Source organism: Terrapene carolina, unplaced genomic scaffold, assembly GCF_002925995.2.
Source record: "Terrapene carolina triunguis isolate 2854851 unplaced genomic scaffold, T_m_triunguis-2.0 Scaffold69, whole genome shotgun sequence".
In the NCBI taxonomy this organism is placed as follows: Eukaryota; Metazoa; Chordata; order Testudines; family Emydidae; genus Terrapene; species Terrapene triunguis.
This window is the reverse complement of record NW_020664420.1, coordinates 51,683,315-51,700,668: the sequence shown is the minus strand read 5'-3', so window position 1 is coordinate 51,700,668 and position 17,354 is coordinate 51,683,315. Positions and strand designations below refer to the sequence as shown.

Genomic DNA, 17,354 nt, shown 5'->3' with positions numbered 1-17,354 from the left:
AAGGTTGCTTTATGTGGTAAGTAAAGTGCAGCCTGCTGCTCAAATAAAGATAGTTTTATTGAAATAGATTTTTATAAATGACATTTTGATATTTTTATTAACTCCAATGGCAATTTAAATGAAACATTACTATATGTATTAATCTGTGTTAAGAATACATATGCCTTTTAATGTTAGTTCATTGTTTGTGAATTGTATTTTCCAAGTTATGTGAATGGCTTTCACAGTATGACAGAGTATCTCTACGTAACTGTATACTGGTAGTCATATAAGATTGGAACCGTAACAACAGTAATGCTCATTGCTGAGTTTGGATTTATGTCATATACATTTATATTTCAGACTACTTTATTGGATTTTAGTTGGAGGAATGCATTTAAAGACCTGTCTTCTTCTGTGGCGCACTGTATAACAATAGCAATTGAAGATTTTTCAACTAAAATTCTTCACCTTGAGCAGAAAGAACAGGCTTCAGCTGCAGTCTATACAATGAGCCTAGTAAACATCCAGCAAATGAAAGAGTCCTGGGAAACAGTCCACGAGGCGGAACAACCAAAACGAATAGCAAAGGCAGGTATCCAAAGATCGGAAGTTTGCAGGGAGACAGAATGCCAAGGTTTTTTGCCATCCAAGCTTTGAAGTGCTTACAGTGCCATTAATATTCCAAGTTGTATGTAAATGGAGTTAAAAAGAAAGTGAAAGGCATTACAATACAATGCCAAACATTGTGTTATACTTTAACACATAGTCTGTACTAAACAAAATGAACTTTTTAATTTTGCCCCTATTATCTTTTTGCATCAAAAGGATTCAAAACCATTCCGATTAGTGTCTGTGGCTTTACATCCCAATTTGATGATGATATGCTTGCAAAATTTGAAGCATTGCTATAAAAGGATTTCCTGTATTTATTTCCTTAGGCATGCCATTTAATTAATCAACATAACCGATATTATGGCCAAATTGGAGTTCTTTGATTTGGCTAAAAGGTCAGATATATTGATTAATTAAATGGTTAGTCTAAGGATATATAATATATTAAAGCTGTTTAATGTTGTAATTTTTGCAAGTGTTTTACCTATTTAGGATGGAAAGCAATTGATACTAAGCAGAATTATTAAATGTTTAGTTAAAGGAGAGTACAGGCTTTTAGTAAGATGGCTTTATTGAGAACAATACATACACTTACTAGAAGATGACAATGTCCAACCTATAACTAGCAGCAAGAAATTGATTAAAACATTGCTTTTGAAAATGATATAATAGTTTAGAGAATTATCCCTGTTTGGAAGGAATTAGTCTTATCTTCTGAACACCATTAAATATATATGATGAGAGGGCATGAGCAAAATTAGGGCATTATCTCTTATAAGGTTAAATCCTTAAATATTTTTTAGCCTGTACTGTGCTGATATACAGCACAAAGATTGTGAAGTTATATTTGATGTATTCACATTATTATAAATAAATGTTTTGCCTTTTATGCCAGAGATTGAAATTTTTATAAGGCTGATTCAATATATTTGTGTTGTGCCAATTTCATTATTCAAGAATTTGGCCCTGGCATACATAAATTACACAGAGCTGTCAGAGTACAGATAACTTGATGCCACATTTATTTCTCCCTAGTTTTGTTCTGACATCATGGAAGAACTTGACACAGTGCTTCCACTGGCTCTGGCATGCAGAGATGATTCTCTTCAGGAAATTAGAGCAAACTTTGTGGAGGCATGCTGCAAAGTAGCAACAGCTGTCCTGGAAAGGTTGGAGGAGAGAAGCAAAGAAGTGCCCTCCAAGGCTCCACTGCAAAACTTGTATGCTGTTCTCTCCACAGCAGTACATGTCTTTCAGCATTTTATGATGTATGATAATTTAATGAGAGAGACCAGCAAGAAGTGAGTCCTTTAAATATGTTTTAGTTCAAATATAGATAATATGGAACGTTGATTCCATTTCAGTGATATAATGTATAATCTATAATGCTTGTAAATATACCCAAAATATTTCCTATAATTAAAGTACCATTTGCACTGTTTTTTAGGAAAGATCAGACATACTGATAACTTGAAGTAGTTATTACAAACATTGATTTTTATCTTCAAGGTTTGAATTGGCAAGGCAATGCAAATTCTTTACTCGTTAATCTTGAGCAAATACTCCTATATTATTGCTGTCTACACTATATTATGGTATGGATGAATGGAGGACTTCCATTTCATTTTTGTCTGCAGCAACAGCTTAATTTTCATAAAAACAATGTTAAAAATGTAATCTTTGACAACATGAAGATATGTTCCTGCACTTTAGTGTCATGAAGATTGTGTTGAGCACCATGAGCATATGTATCCAATAAACTTTTACGAGAGGGTAATTTATTAATTAAATAAGTCTTAGATGGATGCTAAATAAAATTAGAGGTAGGTCAAAGAAGGGGTTTTGGGATCCAGAGTAGGGTTGGGTAAGGGTTCAGGTTAGAGGTTGAATCAGAGCTAATGCTTGGACCTGATGGCCCTGAAACCATCTAAATGGTTCTTAGGAGATTTTGGCTCAGAACAGTAGCAATCTCTTGATCTGCTCATCCTGTGTGATTCTGGTCATGTCTGAATTGGAACTGGAAAACAGGCTCCTTGTGGATTTGAGTATGACCTAGAGTCAAAATAAGATGCTGGTTCAAATCCTGGGATCTAAATCTGAATGCAGACCCAAGCAGAAACTTAAAGGGGTTTGGATTCAAGGTTCCAGTTTTGACCATCTCTAGTAAAAAATATAATGATTTTGATTTCTAATTAAAAATATATTGTATGCTATGATTCACATCTACATTTAAAAACAGAGTCCCGATTCTCAGCTTCTATTATCTCCCTGTTGCTCTGCCTGAATGGGGCAAAGGGGACATAAGCTGTAGCTACTGACCAGTTGAGAATTCCTGTGGTGAAAGAAGAGAATTGATGCACTGGGGTAAAACGGTGGAACTGGTTCCCAGGCCAGTCTCCCCTCCACGCATCCTTCCATGGGGGCATGTCAAGGATGGCTGTGCATGATAGGATGAGGAGGGGGTGGATTGTCACTGTGCTTCCCTCAGGCAGGTGTAAGCAGAGCACTGCGGGACCATACCCAGTTGTTGTAACTTAGTGCAGTCTAGGGTTGGGGCCAGGGCAGCATCAGAATCAGAGAACCATTATTGGATCCCTAATGCTCTCCCCTCTCTTGCAATGAGTGTATCTTGGTGCATGACAGAATCTGCCCCCAAATATTGCCCAAATAATTCTATTTGTGCGCATTTCAAAACAGTTTGTGATCATTCATATCTGTGCAGTTACGCTTTTTATAAGTCCGTGGGACTCATGTTTATATGCTAGCTTTATAAAAGTTACTGCTGAAAAGTGCATAGTGTCTTCCAACAACATTGACAATTGAATGACAAAATAACATTCTCACTTGTAATAATAGAGAAGAATACTTTTACTTCTGAATGATGTATTGATAATGCAGTTTGCCTGAAGCAGAAATACATATTTGTAGAACAGCAGATGTACATTTTCAAAGAGCTTGCAAAACAAAGACCAGATTTTTTGAAAGTGAATGTGGGCTCAGACTTCAAGCCCAAGAGGAAATGAATGATTGATAACTAATAATCAAAACCATTTGTAGTACTGTGGATTGTTACCTCCTACTGCACAGGCCTTAAATCTTTGCCTCTTTGATCATTCCCTCTGAACAGGCCCCTGTTCCTAGTGCCTGTCCAGGGATATCAGGAATTCATCAATGTTCTCCAGTTTCAAGTTACCAACTACTGCGTCAGAGTTTGTGCTACAAGTATTTTACAGGATGCTGAGAGCCACCACTGGGATGACTACAAAGCTTTTTATGAGGTGTGAGGTTAAGTTTACTTTCCCCTCCTTTTACATAAATGTGTTTTACTGCTTATCTGCTCTCTGACTAATTAGAAACATAAGATCTGTACTACTTGTGCACAAGGGCTGTTGGGATATGTTTTTAAAATAGCTCTGTTACTGTATGTAAATATCTTCTCAGGAATGATCTAGTAAAATATAGTTAAAAGACTTAAGATTAATCAGTGAGGTAATTAAATAAGGGTTCTCATGCCATTTGCCTAGTAAAATACTGTTTCTTAGGATTGGCTGAAAATAGATAGTTTCCCCTATGTGGGGAAAAGGAGAGAAGGTTAATATATTGATGCCTATATAGTATAAGACTCAAAGAAATAACTATACCAGAATAATGTAAATTTTTTCTTGCATGAAATACTCCCTGTGATGATTGTAAGACTTGTATTTTTTTCTTTCCCTCCCAATACATATGCATATTATAAGTATTTTTCTTATTTAATATATTTCTCTTTTGTCATTCTTTCAAATTTTGCTCCCCTACTGTGGGTTTGGTAAGTGGCTCAGATAGCACAAGTGACCAGTATCCTTGTCCACAGAATCCAGCCATATGTTTCTAACCTGCATATTGTGATTTTGTCTGAATTTTGGAATCCCAAGTCTACTCTTAAACTCTAGTTTAATTATTTTAGTGCAAGAAAATCAAGGGCCAATTAATAAAACATACAGTTGAATATATTGATTCTTTCCCACTTCCAGTGAACTATTCCATTGATTATAGACTACATATTGCGTGAAATCCCTTGAATGTGATTTCTGGGTCACGTAAAATGTTTGTAATTTCATTATCAATAATAATTGGGATCTACAGCAACCATGGCCCTGTCCTTGCTTGTTACAATTGCCATATATGAGAACTAGGCTTCTGAGTATGACTCTACCATCTCCCAGGCCTCCTATAGTGGAACAGAATTTCCTTTGTATCTGATACTTACATTCTGGAAGCCAGTTAGGAAGAGCCATTGTGTTATACCTTCTCTTTCAATGGTGAGGATCTGGAGAGTTCAACTGATTAAATGTTACTTTCCATGGCTGGTGCTATTAAAGGGTCTCTGTCTCTCAGAGCACTGTTATGCAGCCTGTGTAAGGACCAGGCAGAACACCAGCCCTTACACATTGGAGATCCCAGGGGCTGTTCCCTTCGTATTCCAAGGAATGCATGGCGTTCAAATTATGGCAGGAGGTGTGGGGCTTTGCCCCACCTCTTTTCCCACCGCCGGCCCCACCCACCATGTGCTGACAAGCAGAACTGGCTGGCCCCTCTTGTTCAAAATAATAAATTGCACACCACAAAAGAAAATGGGACTATATACAGACAAAGGCATTCTCAATATGAGTAAGATTGTCAGAATGTGGCACTCTGTGATTACATGTAGTGACATTTTCTATAGACTTATTATTATTTGTACAATGGTAACCTCCAAAGACCCCAACTAAATTTGGGAGTCCATGGCTATTTATACTCTCTAAAATAAAGTGATATTGCTTTTCTACGCAGTGAAGGTAAAAATAGCTCAATTTACAAATGTTTTTGCATTGGGACACCTGACTGCATTCTCTCTTCACACACTCTCATTATACCTCTCTGGTAATCCAACTGATTTTGAAAACAGTGGTGTGTTGGATCAAGAGAAAAGCAGGCAATCCCATCTTAACTGTAGGCTAAGAGCTCTATTCTATTCATATGGACATATAGCTTGTAAAAGTTCAGTAATGATTTTACAAGATATGGATCAATATGTGTGCATGTACGTGAGATCTGAACTGAACCCTAAGTACATTATTATCATAAAGCACTTACATTCTAAGCTGTCAGGGTGTGAACCTCTTAGGGTGCAGTATCTCACTGATGGAGTACATTGAACACCCGCTGTGCCACCAGGCCAGCTCTCCAGATTACATTTTAAAATCAAGCTTTTAGTGAAGCAGACATCTGCTGCAATTTTAGGAACTTACGTTTTCTAATAGTCTAAGAATAAAAAATTGTCTGTTCAAAGATAATATTGAGTGGCTTATGTAATAAAGCCCCGCTGCTTGTTTCCTGATATATAATCTAAATAAAAGCTCACATCTGTTTACATTGTACAAAGTCTTCAAAAATAGCAGATGTTTGCCAGTAGAATACTATAGAAATGGCAACAAACAGAAAAACAGGTCAGCAAAAGGGAATGGATCTCATATAAATCTTTAATCAAAACACTATTGCTTCTGTTTTAGAGGCACAATGTTAGAAAAGATACATTATTAAATTTAGCACTTTAAGATTATATATAGTGAACAAAAATATTATATAATAATAAGTGTAATAGTATAAACTTACGTTAAGATAAGAGTTTGTAGGCTCCCAGAGAATTTCCAAGACTCTCAGGCATCCAGATACTTAATAAAACATTATAAATGCTGTACCACATAGAAAATTCATTTAGAAAGTCTTATTTCTTATTGTGAGACTGATTTTATTTGATACTAGAAGACCTAAAAACTACCAAAAAAGAATTAGTCTCCATTAGAAATGGAAGCTAATTATTCTGTCCTTAATGTGCTTATTCTGTGAATGCAAGACGTATATTTGTAGAAATAAAGAGAATATTTCATAAAATCATAGGACTGGAAGGGACCTCAAGAGGTCATCTAGTCCAGTCCCCTGCACTCATGGCAGGACTAGGTATTATCTAGACCATCTCTGACAGGTGTTTGTCTAACCTGCTCTTAAAAATCTCCAGTGAAGGAGATTCCACAACCTCCTTAGGCAATTTATTCCAGTGTTTAACCACCCAGACAGGAAATTTTTCCTAATGTCCAACCTAAACCTCCCGTGCTGCAATTTAAGCCCATTGCTTCTTGTCCTATCCTCAGAGGTTAAGAAGAACAATTTTTCTTCCTCTTCCTTGTAACAACCTTTTATGTACTTGAAAACTGTTATCATGTCCCCTCTTAGTCTTCTCTTTTCCAGATTAAACAAACCCAATTTTTTCAACCTTCCCTCATAGGTCATGTTTTCTAGACCTTTAATAATTTTTGTTGCTCTTCTCTGGACTTTCTCCAGATTGTCCACATCTTTCCTGAAATGTGGCGCTCAGAACTGGACACAATACTCCAGTTGAGGCCTAATCAGCGTGGAGTAGAATGGAAGAATTACTTCTTGTGTCTTGCTTACAACACTCCTGCTAATACATCCCAGAATGATGTTTGCTTTTTTGGCAACAGTGTTACACTGTTGACTCATATTTAGCTTGTGATCCACTATGTAAAAATATTTGCACATTTGATCACCTTCTTCTGGAAGAAATCTACAATAGTGAATCTCATAATTAGGAGACCATAAGGTATCAAAACACTCAGTTACAAACAATGTATGAACATTTCAGCTAGTACTTGTCTAGGAAGCATTCTACGCAAAGATCTCCATGGGTAAAGTTCTACTCTTTTGTGATATTTTTTTCAATATACTAAACCCATAATAGTTGAAGTTTATTTTATGTAAGAAAACCAGGAAATTGTAATAAGCTGCTGGTCTGGCTTGGACAAAATGAGGCCAGCTTCACTTGCATGAGAACATCTGCCAAACTCTTAAAATTGTCTTAAAATCAGGCAGTTATTATTTTTTTGTTTCTGGTATTGTTATTAAAATGCAACAGTGAAATATCAAAATACTTTTAAAATGTTTCTCAACAGCCCATGTCACTTGCATGTGTATAGTAAGGAGATTAGTTGTTTGGCTATTTTTTTCTGCTGTTCTTTCATTATAATTATACACAACCAAAGATTCATAAAAAATCTGGCAGTGGTTATTATGGATCTACGGAAATAGACATACTTAAGTAATTTAAATAATTTGGTTCTTGTTTAAGAAGAGGTAGCCAATATATTAAACTAATCTGGTTAGTTTAGTGATTGCAAAATATTGTATGTAGTTTTAAAGTAAAATTAAAACAATAGGTCAGAAGTAGGTTAATTAAGGATATAGTAGGTCAAATGTTTGTGGTTTGGCTTTGTGGTAGAGTATTGGTTTAGTAACTGAAATGAAACATGTGTTTTTTTGTCAATAAAGATGTTTTACATCTTGTCAAGAATCTTTTTTGGTCATCTACTGTCTCAAACTCTTCAGCTATTTCCTCTCAGCCTGAACTAATTAGATTCACAGGAACCAAGCTGACATTTTGGAAGATGTGTTTCTATTGTTTAATGTGTGGTGGTTTTGCCAGGGGGAAAGATGCTCATTCTCTGTCCAGATGTGGCATTATTTCTGCTGTGCTCTCCATCATGATCTGTGGACTATCCTACCCCCCAAGTTAGCCCAGGAGATTCTAGAAGAAGTGCTGGAGAAATCTTTGGCTGTGCTAGCCTGCAGATATTCTCAGGCCCATCCCAGTTACAAGAGAACTCCACAGATAAGGTAACACATTTATGATTAACAGGTGTTTTTGTGGATAAAATGCATGTGTTCTCAGGATATGATGTGTTGTTTTGTTGTAATTCACCTGAATTTAAATATATGTGCATATAAAAATAAATTTATAAATGTATATAATTCCTATGAGGATTATTTTAATAAAATTCATCTGGGATATTTAAGTATATGCTAGGCTCCATGTGCTGTGTGATCACTCAGTATATGATTGGGGTTGCATAACTCCCTCTTTTGTAAAACTGCCACATAAGTGGCCAGAGCGCATGAGGCTTGATGCAGAACCTGAGTGGCTGAGCAAACAAAAATAAATGCAGACAGCAGGAGTAGCTTTGGGTGAGGGTCAAGGGACTGATCCATGAATTAAAGGCCCTGCTCTTCTGGCAGCTCCAGGACAGGCAGGTGCTCCAGCTGAAGACTGTCCTATCAGGTTCCTAAACTTTGCTGGAGCAAGGGCTTTGTCTAGAAGCAATAAAAGGGCAGGCAGCTCTTGCAGCAAACTTGTCCTAATACCTTATTCCTTCCTTTCCATTCTTCTGTTTGGTTACAGCAATCAGTAAAGTGAACTGCCTCTCTTGCCCTGCTCTTTACTGAAACATGCCACGGTCTATGATGATCATGGTGGCCATGAGATTTAAACTAATCTCAAGAAAATCAATCATCTGCATGGACAGTGACTCCATCTGGGACAATATATTCACATAACTCCTGCTGAAGGTTGTAAATGTAGAAATGCAACAGAGATTGAGATGTAAAATTTGCTCATGATACTGAAGATTTCTAAAGTGCCTGTCATCCAAGAATTTCATAAAGTACTTTGCAAACATCAGTGAATTAAGTCTTATAACATCTATGTGAGTTAGAGAAGTATTGTAAACCCATATTACAGATGGGAAGACTGAGGCACAGATGGGCAAAGTGACTTGTCCAAGGTTTCACAGTCTATGTAAGAGCTGAGAATAAACCACAGATTTCCCAGTTCTTGTTTATGCTTTAATCCTATACTAAATTCTCTGTGATAAGGTCACTTTATATCCTTAAATATACGAAAATACTACTAGACAGTATTTCTGCATGCTCAAGTGTTCGTATATAGGCCTGTTTGTTAGCTTGAGATAGAATTTTGGGTTTGATTTTTTTGATACTCTTGTATCATTTTTAATATGTGTGAACAAAGAACAAAGACACTGTATGTTGCTTCTGCCCAGCCAGATGGGTTTTGTTAGTATAATGAGAAAAGATAAGGGATAGAGTTAAATGTGTTACTGGGTACGGTGGGAGTTTAATATATAAGCATATACTGGAAGGCTGCCTGGCTCCTCTCGCAAGCCAAGATCAAGCAACCATGGGATAGGGGTGGAGGGGGGGTTATAAGAAACACTAAAAGCCAAAGAAAGGCCTGGCCTTGGCCAGAACACAACCTCATTCCTTACCCCTCCCATGGGATACAAAAGAGGTGGCACCAAGACCCCAGACTTAGAACCTCCAAAATGGAGCATGACCATAAATCATAAGGGGTGGGATCAGGGGCATTCACTGCAGGTATATTTAGGCCTGTTAAGAAGGAGGCGGTGGGAATAGGAAACGGGGACACGGGTAAAGGCTCTGCGGCATCAGAGCTATGGATATACTTGCTTGAAACTAACCCCAATAAACATTGCATTGCCTGCACTTCTGACTTCCAGTCTTCTGCTTTCTGTCTCCGTGACAAGAACTGGGGGGGGGGGGTGTGTGGCAAAGGGAAGCCCCTAATATCAGGTACTGCATTTTGTGGGATTAACCAACACAGAATACGATAGTTACTGTATCTCCTGACGTGAAAACACCTTTCCTGATCATTTTCTTGCAAAATTTCCTATAATTTGCAGGATATAAAAGTCCTGCTACAGTTCCTGATGCATCTGGTATTTTCAGCTTTGCATGAAGCTGATTTAAGTTACTGGACAAGAAGAACCTTTTTGTTTATTTTAATAAACAGGGCACTCCATTTATAGATAAACTTCTATTCCACTCATTAAAATGGTAATTCTTGGCTTTGTCTCTAAGTGAATTATCCAGTCATACAATAAAAACATATTTTCTTTGAATAGTTAGTATATATTCATACTACGATGTATTGCATAAGTGTGCTTTATAAGGCTGTATTTTTACTGGGAACTTCTAGCGACGACAGAAACCCATGAGACCAAGATAGAGAACTTTTTGTGCACTTTGGGCCAGATTTTCAAAGGAATTTAAATGCCTAAAGATTCAGATAGGAACTTAGTGGGACTGGGAGTTAGGCTTTTTGGAAATCCCACTAGGTGCCTTTCTGCATCCCTAGGTGCCTTAATATCTTTGAAAATCTCACCCTTTGGGTATGTCTACACTACGAAATTAGGTCGAATTTATAGAAGTCGATTTTTTAGAAATCAATTTTATACAGTCGATTGTGTGTGTCCCCACTTAAGACCATTAAGACCATTAACTCGGCGGAGTGCGTCCACAGTACCAAGGTTAGCATCGACTTTCAGAGCATTTCACTGTGGGTAGCTATCCCACAGTTCCCTCTGGAACTGGAATTCTGGGTTGAGCTCCCAATGCCTGATGGGGCAAAAACTTTGTCACGGGTGATTCTGAGTACATGTCGTCAGCGCCCCTTCACACCCCCCCCCCGAAAGCAATGGCAGACAATCGTTTCGTGTCTTTTTTCCGGGGTCCCGTCCACCGGACCCGCTCCGCCCGCTGCCTGCCTGGATGATCGGAACCCCAGGCAGGAAGTGGGCTGAGCGGGTCGGCGGACGGAGCCCCAGTCCGGCAGCGGGGTGAGTGGCTCAGCCCGCTGCCGGTCTGGGGCTCCGTCTGCCGGCTCCTGCCAGCCGGAGTCCCAAGCCCCGCTCAGCTGGCAGACCTCGGTGAGGTCGATTAGGGGTGCCTGGACAGACATGGCTATCCTCCTCTTAGAGCACTGAATGGGAGTGACTCCAGGTCATTCTCTTCTTTAAGTTTCATTTCATGGAGATTCAGTCCTGCCTGGAATATCATGCGAGCTGGAGGCTTCTGCCTCAGGCTGCTCTCCCAGACGGCATTACCGTGCGGTCACACCTACCCCAGCCTGCCCCTTGCTCCCATGGCTCATGAAGCCTGGACAGTAGTAAGGAGCAGTTCAACTTGTGGAATGACAAATCCAGAATGAAGGATTGCACTCTGTGGGCCACGTTAAGATTATTTCAGAGTCCTAGATAGCATTAGTCCCTATAAAAGGCTTCATGAAAATTTCCCCCCGCCCCTAACAAAAATGTTAATTTATCAGAGCAGCTGAAAGGGTAAGGAACCCGGGACTATAACTGAGAGAGAGCTTCCATATTATTTAACTCATAATTGATATAATTCAAAGTAAAATTTCACAGCGCGGTCTGTTCTAAGACTAAAAATGCAGGAGGGGAGTCAGAAAAAGGAACAGTGACCTGTTTCCGCCTGGTTTCAAACTGGTGACGTTTCATGTGTTAGGTGAATGTGATAACCACTACACTATGGGCCTTTTCTTTTTTTGCCACAGACTTTGCCGAATGCACAGGAATGTTTTCTCTAGCTACAGAAGCTAATTCAATGTCTATATCTATGGCCTTCCTGCTCACAAAGCGGTCATGCCCCCGCCCAAGGCTGACACAGCGACCTGGCTCGGGCAGGATCGCTAACGAGGCATGATACTTTTGCCATTAAGCAAACACAGCAATTCTTTCCTGGCTTCTGCCACTGAATGCCTCCATGCATTACACTGTGTCCTATCAGTGCGGGAGGACTGCATGAGCTCGAGTGCTTTTTTTCGCCTTCTAATCTGCGATAACCTCAGGGACGGAGATGATAGGGGGAACGTAGAAACATTCTAGGGGGACTGCATGGTTACCAGTGCTGCTGAGTTTGCCACACTGGCCAAACAGGAAATGAAATTCATAAGTTCCCAGGGCTTTTCCTGTGTACCTGGCTAATGCATCTGAGTTTAAAGTGCTGTCCAGGGCGGTCACAATGGAGCACTCTGGGATAGCTCCTGGAGGCCAATACCGTCAAATTGCATCCACACTACCCCAAATTTGACCCAGCGATGTCGATTTCAGCGCTAATCCCTTCGTCGGGGAGGAGTACAGAAATCGATTTTAAGAGCCCTTTAAATCGAAAAAAAGACTTTGTCGTGTGGATGGGTGCCGGGTTAAATCGATGTAACGCTGCTAAATTCGACCTAAACTCGTAGGCCTGGTCTACACTAACACCCCAATTCGATCTAAGGTACGCAACTTCAGCTACGTGAATAACGTAGCTGAAGTCGACATACCTTAGTTCGAATTTACCGCGGTTCAGACGCGGTCCACACGCGGCAGGCAGGCTCCCCCGTCGACTCCGCGGTACTCCTCTCGCTGAGGTGGAGTACCGCAGTCGACGGCGAGCACTTCCTGGTTCGAATTATCGCGTCCAGACCAGACGCGATAAATCGAACCCGGAAGTTCGATTTCCAGCCGTCGAACTACCGCGGTAGTGTAGACAAGCCCGTAGTGTAGAGTATTATGCATTTATTTGACTACATTCTTACTTCAGCATATCTATTATTTTATATTGAATTTTATTTTTTTTTAATTAGGTCAAGGTTCTGTGACCTTGTGCCAGGCATTGTCTAGCTGGTTACTAGTTGAACTAGTCATATCACCTTGCCTCAGTCAGTTGGGCACCTATAAAGGTTCACATACTGAAAATCAGTTCACCGACTACTAGTCATTCTTTCCAGTTGGATTTGAATGTAGTGTGTGCACTGCAATTCCCATCCTGTAATATTATTTAAACTAAGTTGCTATTCCCCAGTAAAATTTAAACCCAATGTTTTTCCCTTTTACAGTTCACACAAGTAGGAGGGAAGAGCCATGATTTGACAGTCTCCTGCTGGTGTGTGTGTGTGTGTGTGTGCATGCGCTGTTCCATTACCACCAGTTCTGTGGCTGAGCTGCATTTTCTGTGCCTGCTGGAGTCAGAGTTAGAGCAGTGCCCACCCATATGAGAAAGGAAAATAGGGCTGTGAAACTACTGAGTCCCACACCTTTCCTCCTATTCCTTGTAGGTTGGTGGGGAAGGTACACAAGGTTCTTCTTCTTTGAATTCCCTACAGGCCTTGCTTCCCACGCTTGTCTACCTCCTTCTTTTGCTACAGGTCTCCTGTAGCAGCATTGTCTTACTGGTGGTAGAAGTTGTTTTGCAGTTATTATATAGCATCTGGTGGCAGAGATTGGTCATATCAGGCCTGCAGAATATCTGCTTCCTGGACAATGTGAAGAAATTGGTAATAGGGTGTTTATATTGGGGAGAGAGCATGGGGCATTGGCAGAAAGAGACTGGAAAGTGAAAGTGAGGAGTTCAGGGGGCTAGAAAGTGACAAGGGAGGAGTAGCAGGTAACTGGTGACTCTGGCAGTGAAAAGAGGATTGTAGGGTAGGGGGCAGAGGGCTGGATGTTAATAGGGAAGATGCTGGGGAGTAGCAGGAGCAAGGATTGAAGAGCCAGAAATATGGCTCTATCTTCACGTGCTGTGTCAACTATTGTTTATTAAGAGAACTGAATAAAATATTTTCTTCTGACCAGAAATTTGTTTACTAAGAGAACCAAATAAAATATTTTTTTTCTGACCAGAAATTGATTGATTATGTATTAGTTTGTAGTGGGTATTACTTACAGAGAGCCTTTATGTCATTTAACAATTCCAGCCATTTCAAATAAGGAGTTTGTATTTTCTGTATGGTAGGAAAGTGCATTGATAACTCAGATGAGATTTCACCGTCAGACTACTTCCATGGCTGACATTTTCACCCTTTCTTCCCAACAGAATTGATATCACAGCGATTTTAGTATCTACTGAAAATATGCTGTGGTCAGCTTGCTGCTCAGTGCAGGAACTTTTGAATCCACATAAAGACAAAGACGCCAAGATCTATAAAATACACAACCACTGCAACAATCTGCTCTCTGCACTTGCCATTTTAACTGCACCTTTGAAGAATCTGTATGAGTAAGTATGAGGGTAATATTTTAATACAAGGTAAAATTGACCATATAGCTTATTTAACTTGCAAGTGAAAGGTAGATGGTCCATGAGACAATTTTTTAGTTAAAATGTAAATGGAACCCAAACTCTGGACACAGTTTGAGAACCACTGCTTTAGATACTTGATTGGTGTCTTGAATTAGGTCTGTATTCTAAGACTATTGAAGTCAATGAGATTCTTTCCATCAAGTTTAATGGGATTTGAATCAAGCATACTTTTCCATAGATTCATAAAAGCTGGAACAGATCATCCAGTTTGATCTCCTACATAACACTGGGCATAGAACGTAACTTAGTGATTCCTCCAATAAGTGCAAATTTCTTGTTGAACTAGAGCATATCTTTTTAGAAAGATATATTTTCTTGATTTAAAGGCTTTAGTGATAAAGAATCCACTGTATTCCTTGCAAGTTAGTCACTCTCACTGTTACAAACTTGCACCTTATTTCCATAAAGAATTTTTCTAACTTCAGCTTCCAGCCATTGTATCTTCTCAAGTCTTTGTCTGCTAAAAGCCCTCCACTCCTAGAAATATTTTCCTCATACTTCTGGAATTACTGGACTTCTTGAAATAATTCATTGAACTGATTCTCTGATTACTTGACACATAGGAAGCTGATGTGCTTCAGTAAGTCTCAAATATATTTGTAAAGAACAAGTGTATACAAAGCTTAATCTTAGGAGAATATATCTTTAGACGTCACAATTGCAACCAAAACAGGACTTGGCCTAGACTGATGTTACATATGAGTTATGCCATTGCCTTCAGTGGGGCCAGGATTTAATGGCGATTGTTTTGTGTAAGAACCAGATATTAAAGTGAGATCCCAAATTATGAAAAAAAAAAAATAGCTGAGAGCCTGTGAGTCTGGTCTTCATTTTATTATATGAGGAGACAACTATGGGAAAAAATAGGAGGAGGGAGTCCTGATCTTTGTCTGTGTATGTCGGGTCTTCTAACTAGAGTGGTTCTTTTATCACTTGTGAGGTTGTTGTAACATCTAAATGTTTTGTCCTCAAAAACAGAATGTAGTCTATCCTTTTAGCTGCTGTATGCTGTTCTGCTAATTCCTATTGTTTACAGATTTTCCTTGTATCCTGAGTTACAAAGAGTGACTTACTAATTTGAAAAATCAGAGAAGTCTAACAGAAAGGGGCAATAAAGAGAGAATGGAAAGGACTAGCTTGTATTTGGAATTTTACATACTGTGTTTCAAAATCACAAAAAACTCCAATGTTTTAGGCATGTAATAAATCTCAGTGTAGTAAACTGATTTGCTTTAGATAAAAAAACTCTATGTTCAGAGATAAAGGTGTCACAGATCCTTCCTGGCCAGTCACAAGGACTACTATGTGGGATATCCCCAGGGTATTTCAAGCCCTTTGAGCCTGAATGAAGTTCAGCCAGTACCCCAATCTTGGGGAACCTAGGCATGCTGTCAGGGTGCAGAGCTTCTGTCTGGCACCCCTGCACTCTGAGTGCTGGAACCTTAGCCACCAAACACTTAGCCACTGTGAGTGCAGTGCTGACCCTTCAGACTCCCCATTCCCAGAACTCCTCCCAAAGGTGTGAAGCTTCTGGTTTACAGTTTAACTCTCTCAGGGTCATGTAGTAGTTGTGAAACAGTCAATACACACACACTTTGTACAATCTAACAATGTTATGCTCTTAACAAATAAAGCAGAAGAGAATACAGATCACATAAAACATCCTAAACGCAATGTCCCTCACTTTCTAGCTCACCCTTCCCTTGTGAGTCCTTGGGGGAGCATCTGGGTCCAGGAAGGCAGGCAGGCAATGTATATATCCCCTGCTCATGGAGGCTGTTGCATGCTAGCTAGTCTCTCTCCTTCATGGGGGCCTTATCTAGCATCTGGGACCTTGCTCTTTCCTGCCCCACACTTCCTGCCCCTGTCTTAATCTCATGCAAAATAACTCCTGCCTTATCCATTCCCCCCCCCCCCCCCCCCCCCGTGAGTCCATTTATAGACTCCTTCTAGGGTCACCTGCTTCTTTTGTTCTGCCTTTTTGGTGATTTTCCATTACTTCCAAACCCCACCCTCCCTTCAGACAAAAGGAGGAAGTGTCTTCTCCCAGGTAGAGCATACCTATTGTCCCAAGGTGTTTTACTTTGAATACACAATCATTGAGTGCCATTCACTCACCATTGTCTCTCCCAGGTCATGACATGCTAATTCGTGATGGATCCACATATTTATACGTTTTCAATGACACAATGATTTCATGATAAAATTTCATAAAATTATCCAAAATTCAGAAATGGTACAGACAGAACTCCCACTTCATCACAGATGGGTCATCTAATATGAAAATAAGACCATGGTGAAAATATCAAATTTCATGGTTTGTCACAGATTTATAGAAAAATGTTAAAACTGAAATTATATATGTAGCAAATGATCATTAAAGATTATATTTTTTGTGACGGCTAAAGAAGGTGATTTGCTGAACCATGCATTCTTAGATCTTTATTCTTAAAATTAGATGAGATCTCAGATCTGGATAGTTTTCTATATTGTTTGTTGCACTGCAGCTAGTATACTCTCAATAAACGTAACCCACTAATGACAGTCAAGATTACATAAAAAGTTAACATGCTGAGTTTGTTTATTAAATTCCCTGAGTTTGTTAGTCAATGATGTGTACATATTTTACAAGATGAAAAAAAAAAGTTTTCCCATTTACAAAATTAGAGGTTCTGCATAATTTGAAATAAAAGAATATTGATCTCACATCAGTTTTCTTTATTTTCATGGCTGTATAATGAAAATGTCCATATGTTAGGTAGTTTCTAATTCATTCTCCAAAAAACTTGGATAAAATTAATTGTAAGGGAAGCAATAGATAGAAAAAGCAGACATGACTAATTTTTGCAAACCTAAATTGATTTTTGTCAATACATCATCGGAATCTCATAAGAGCAGGACACACAGTAGATCTCACAAATGACTACTTC

General features: G+C 39.2%; 1 protein-coding gene across 1 annotated transcript in view; it reads left to right on the top strand.

The window, feature by feature from the left end:
• Window positions 1–1,642: 1,642 nt before the first annotated feature.
• LOC112111473 (uncharacterized protein KIAA0825) overlaps window positions 1,643–17,354 on the top strand; it is an 80,944-nt gene continuing 65,232 nt past the window's right edge. Inside the window, exons 1-4 of the mRNA XM_026649171.1 lie at window positions 1,643–1,895; window positions 3,722–3,872; window positions 8,114–8,304; window positions 14,158–14,340. Of these exons, the coding sequence (XP_026504956.1) occupies window positions 1,645–1,895; window positions 3,722–3,872; window positions 8,114–8,304; window positions 14,158–14,340 (776 nt within the window). The 5' untranslated portion in view covers window positions 1,643–1,644. The remainder of the gene's footprint in view (window positions 1,896–3,721; window positions 3,873–8,113; window positions 8,305–14,157; window positions 14,341–17,354) is intronic.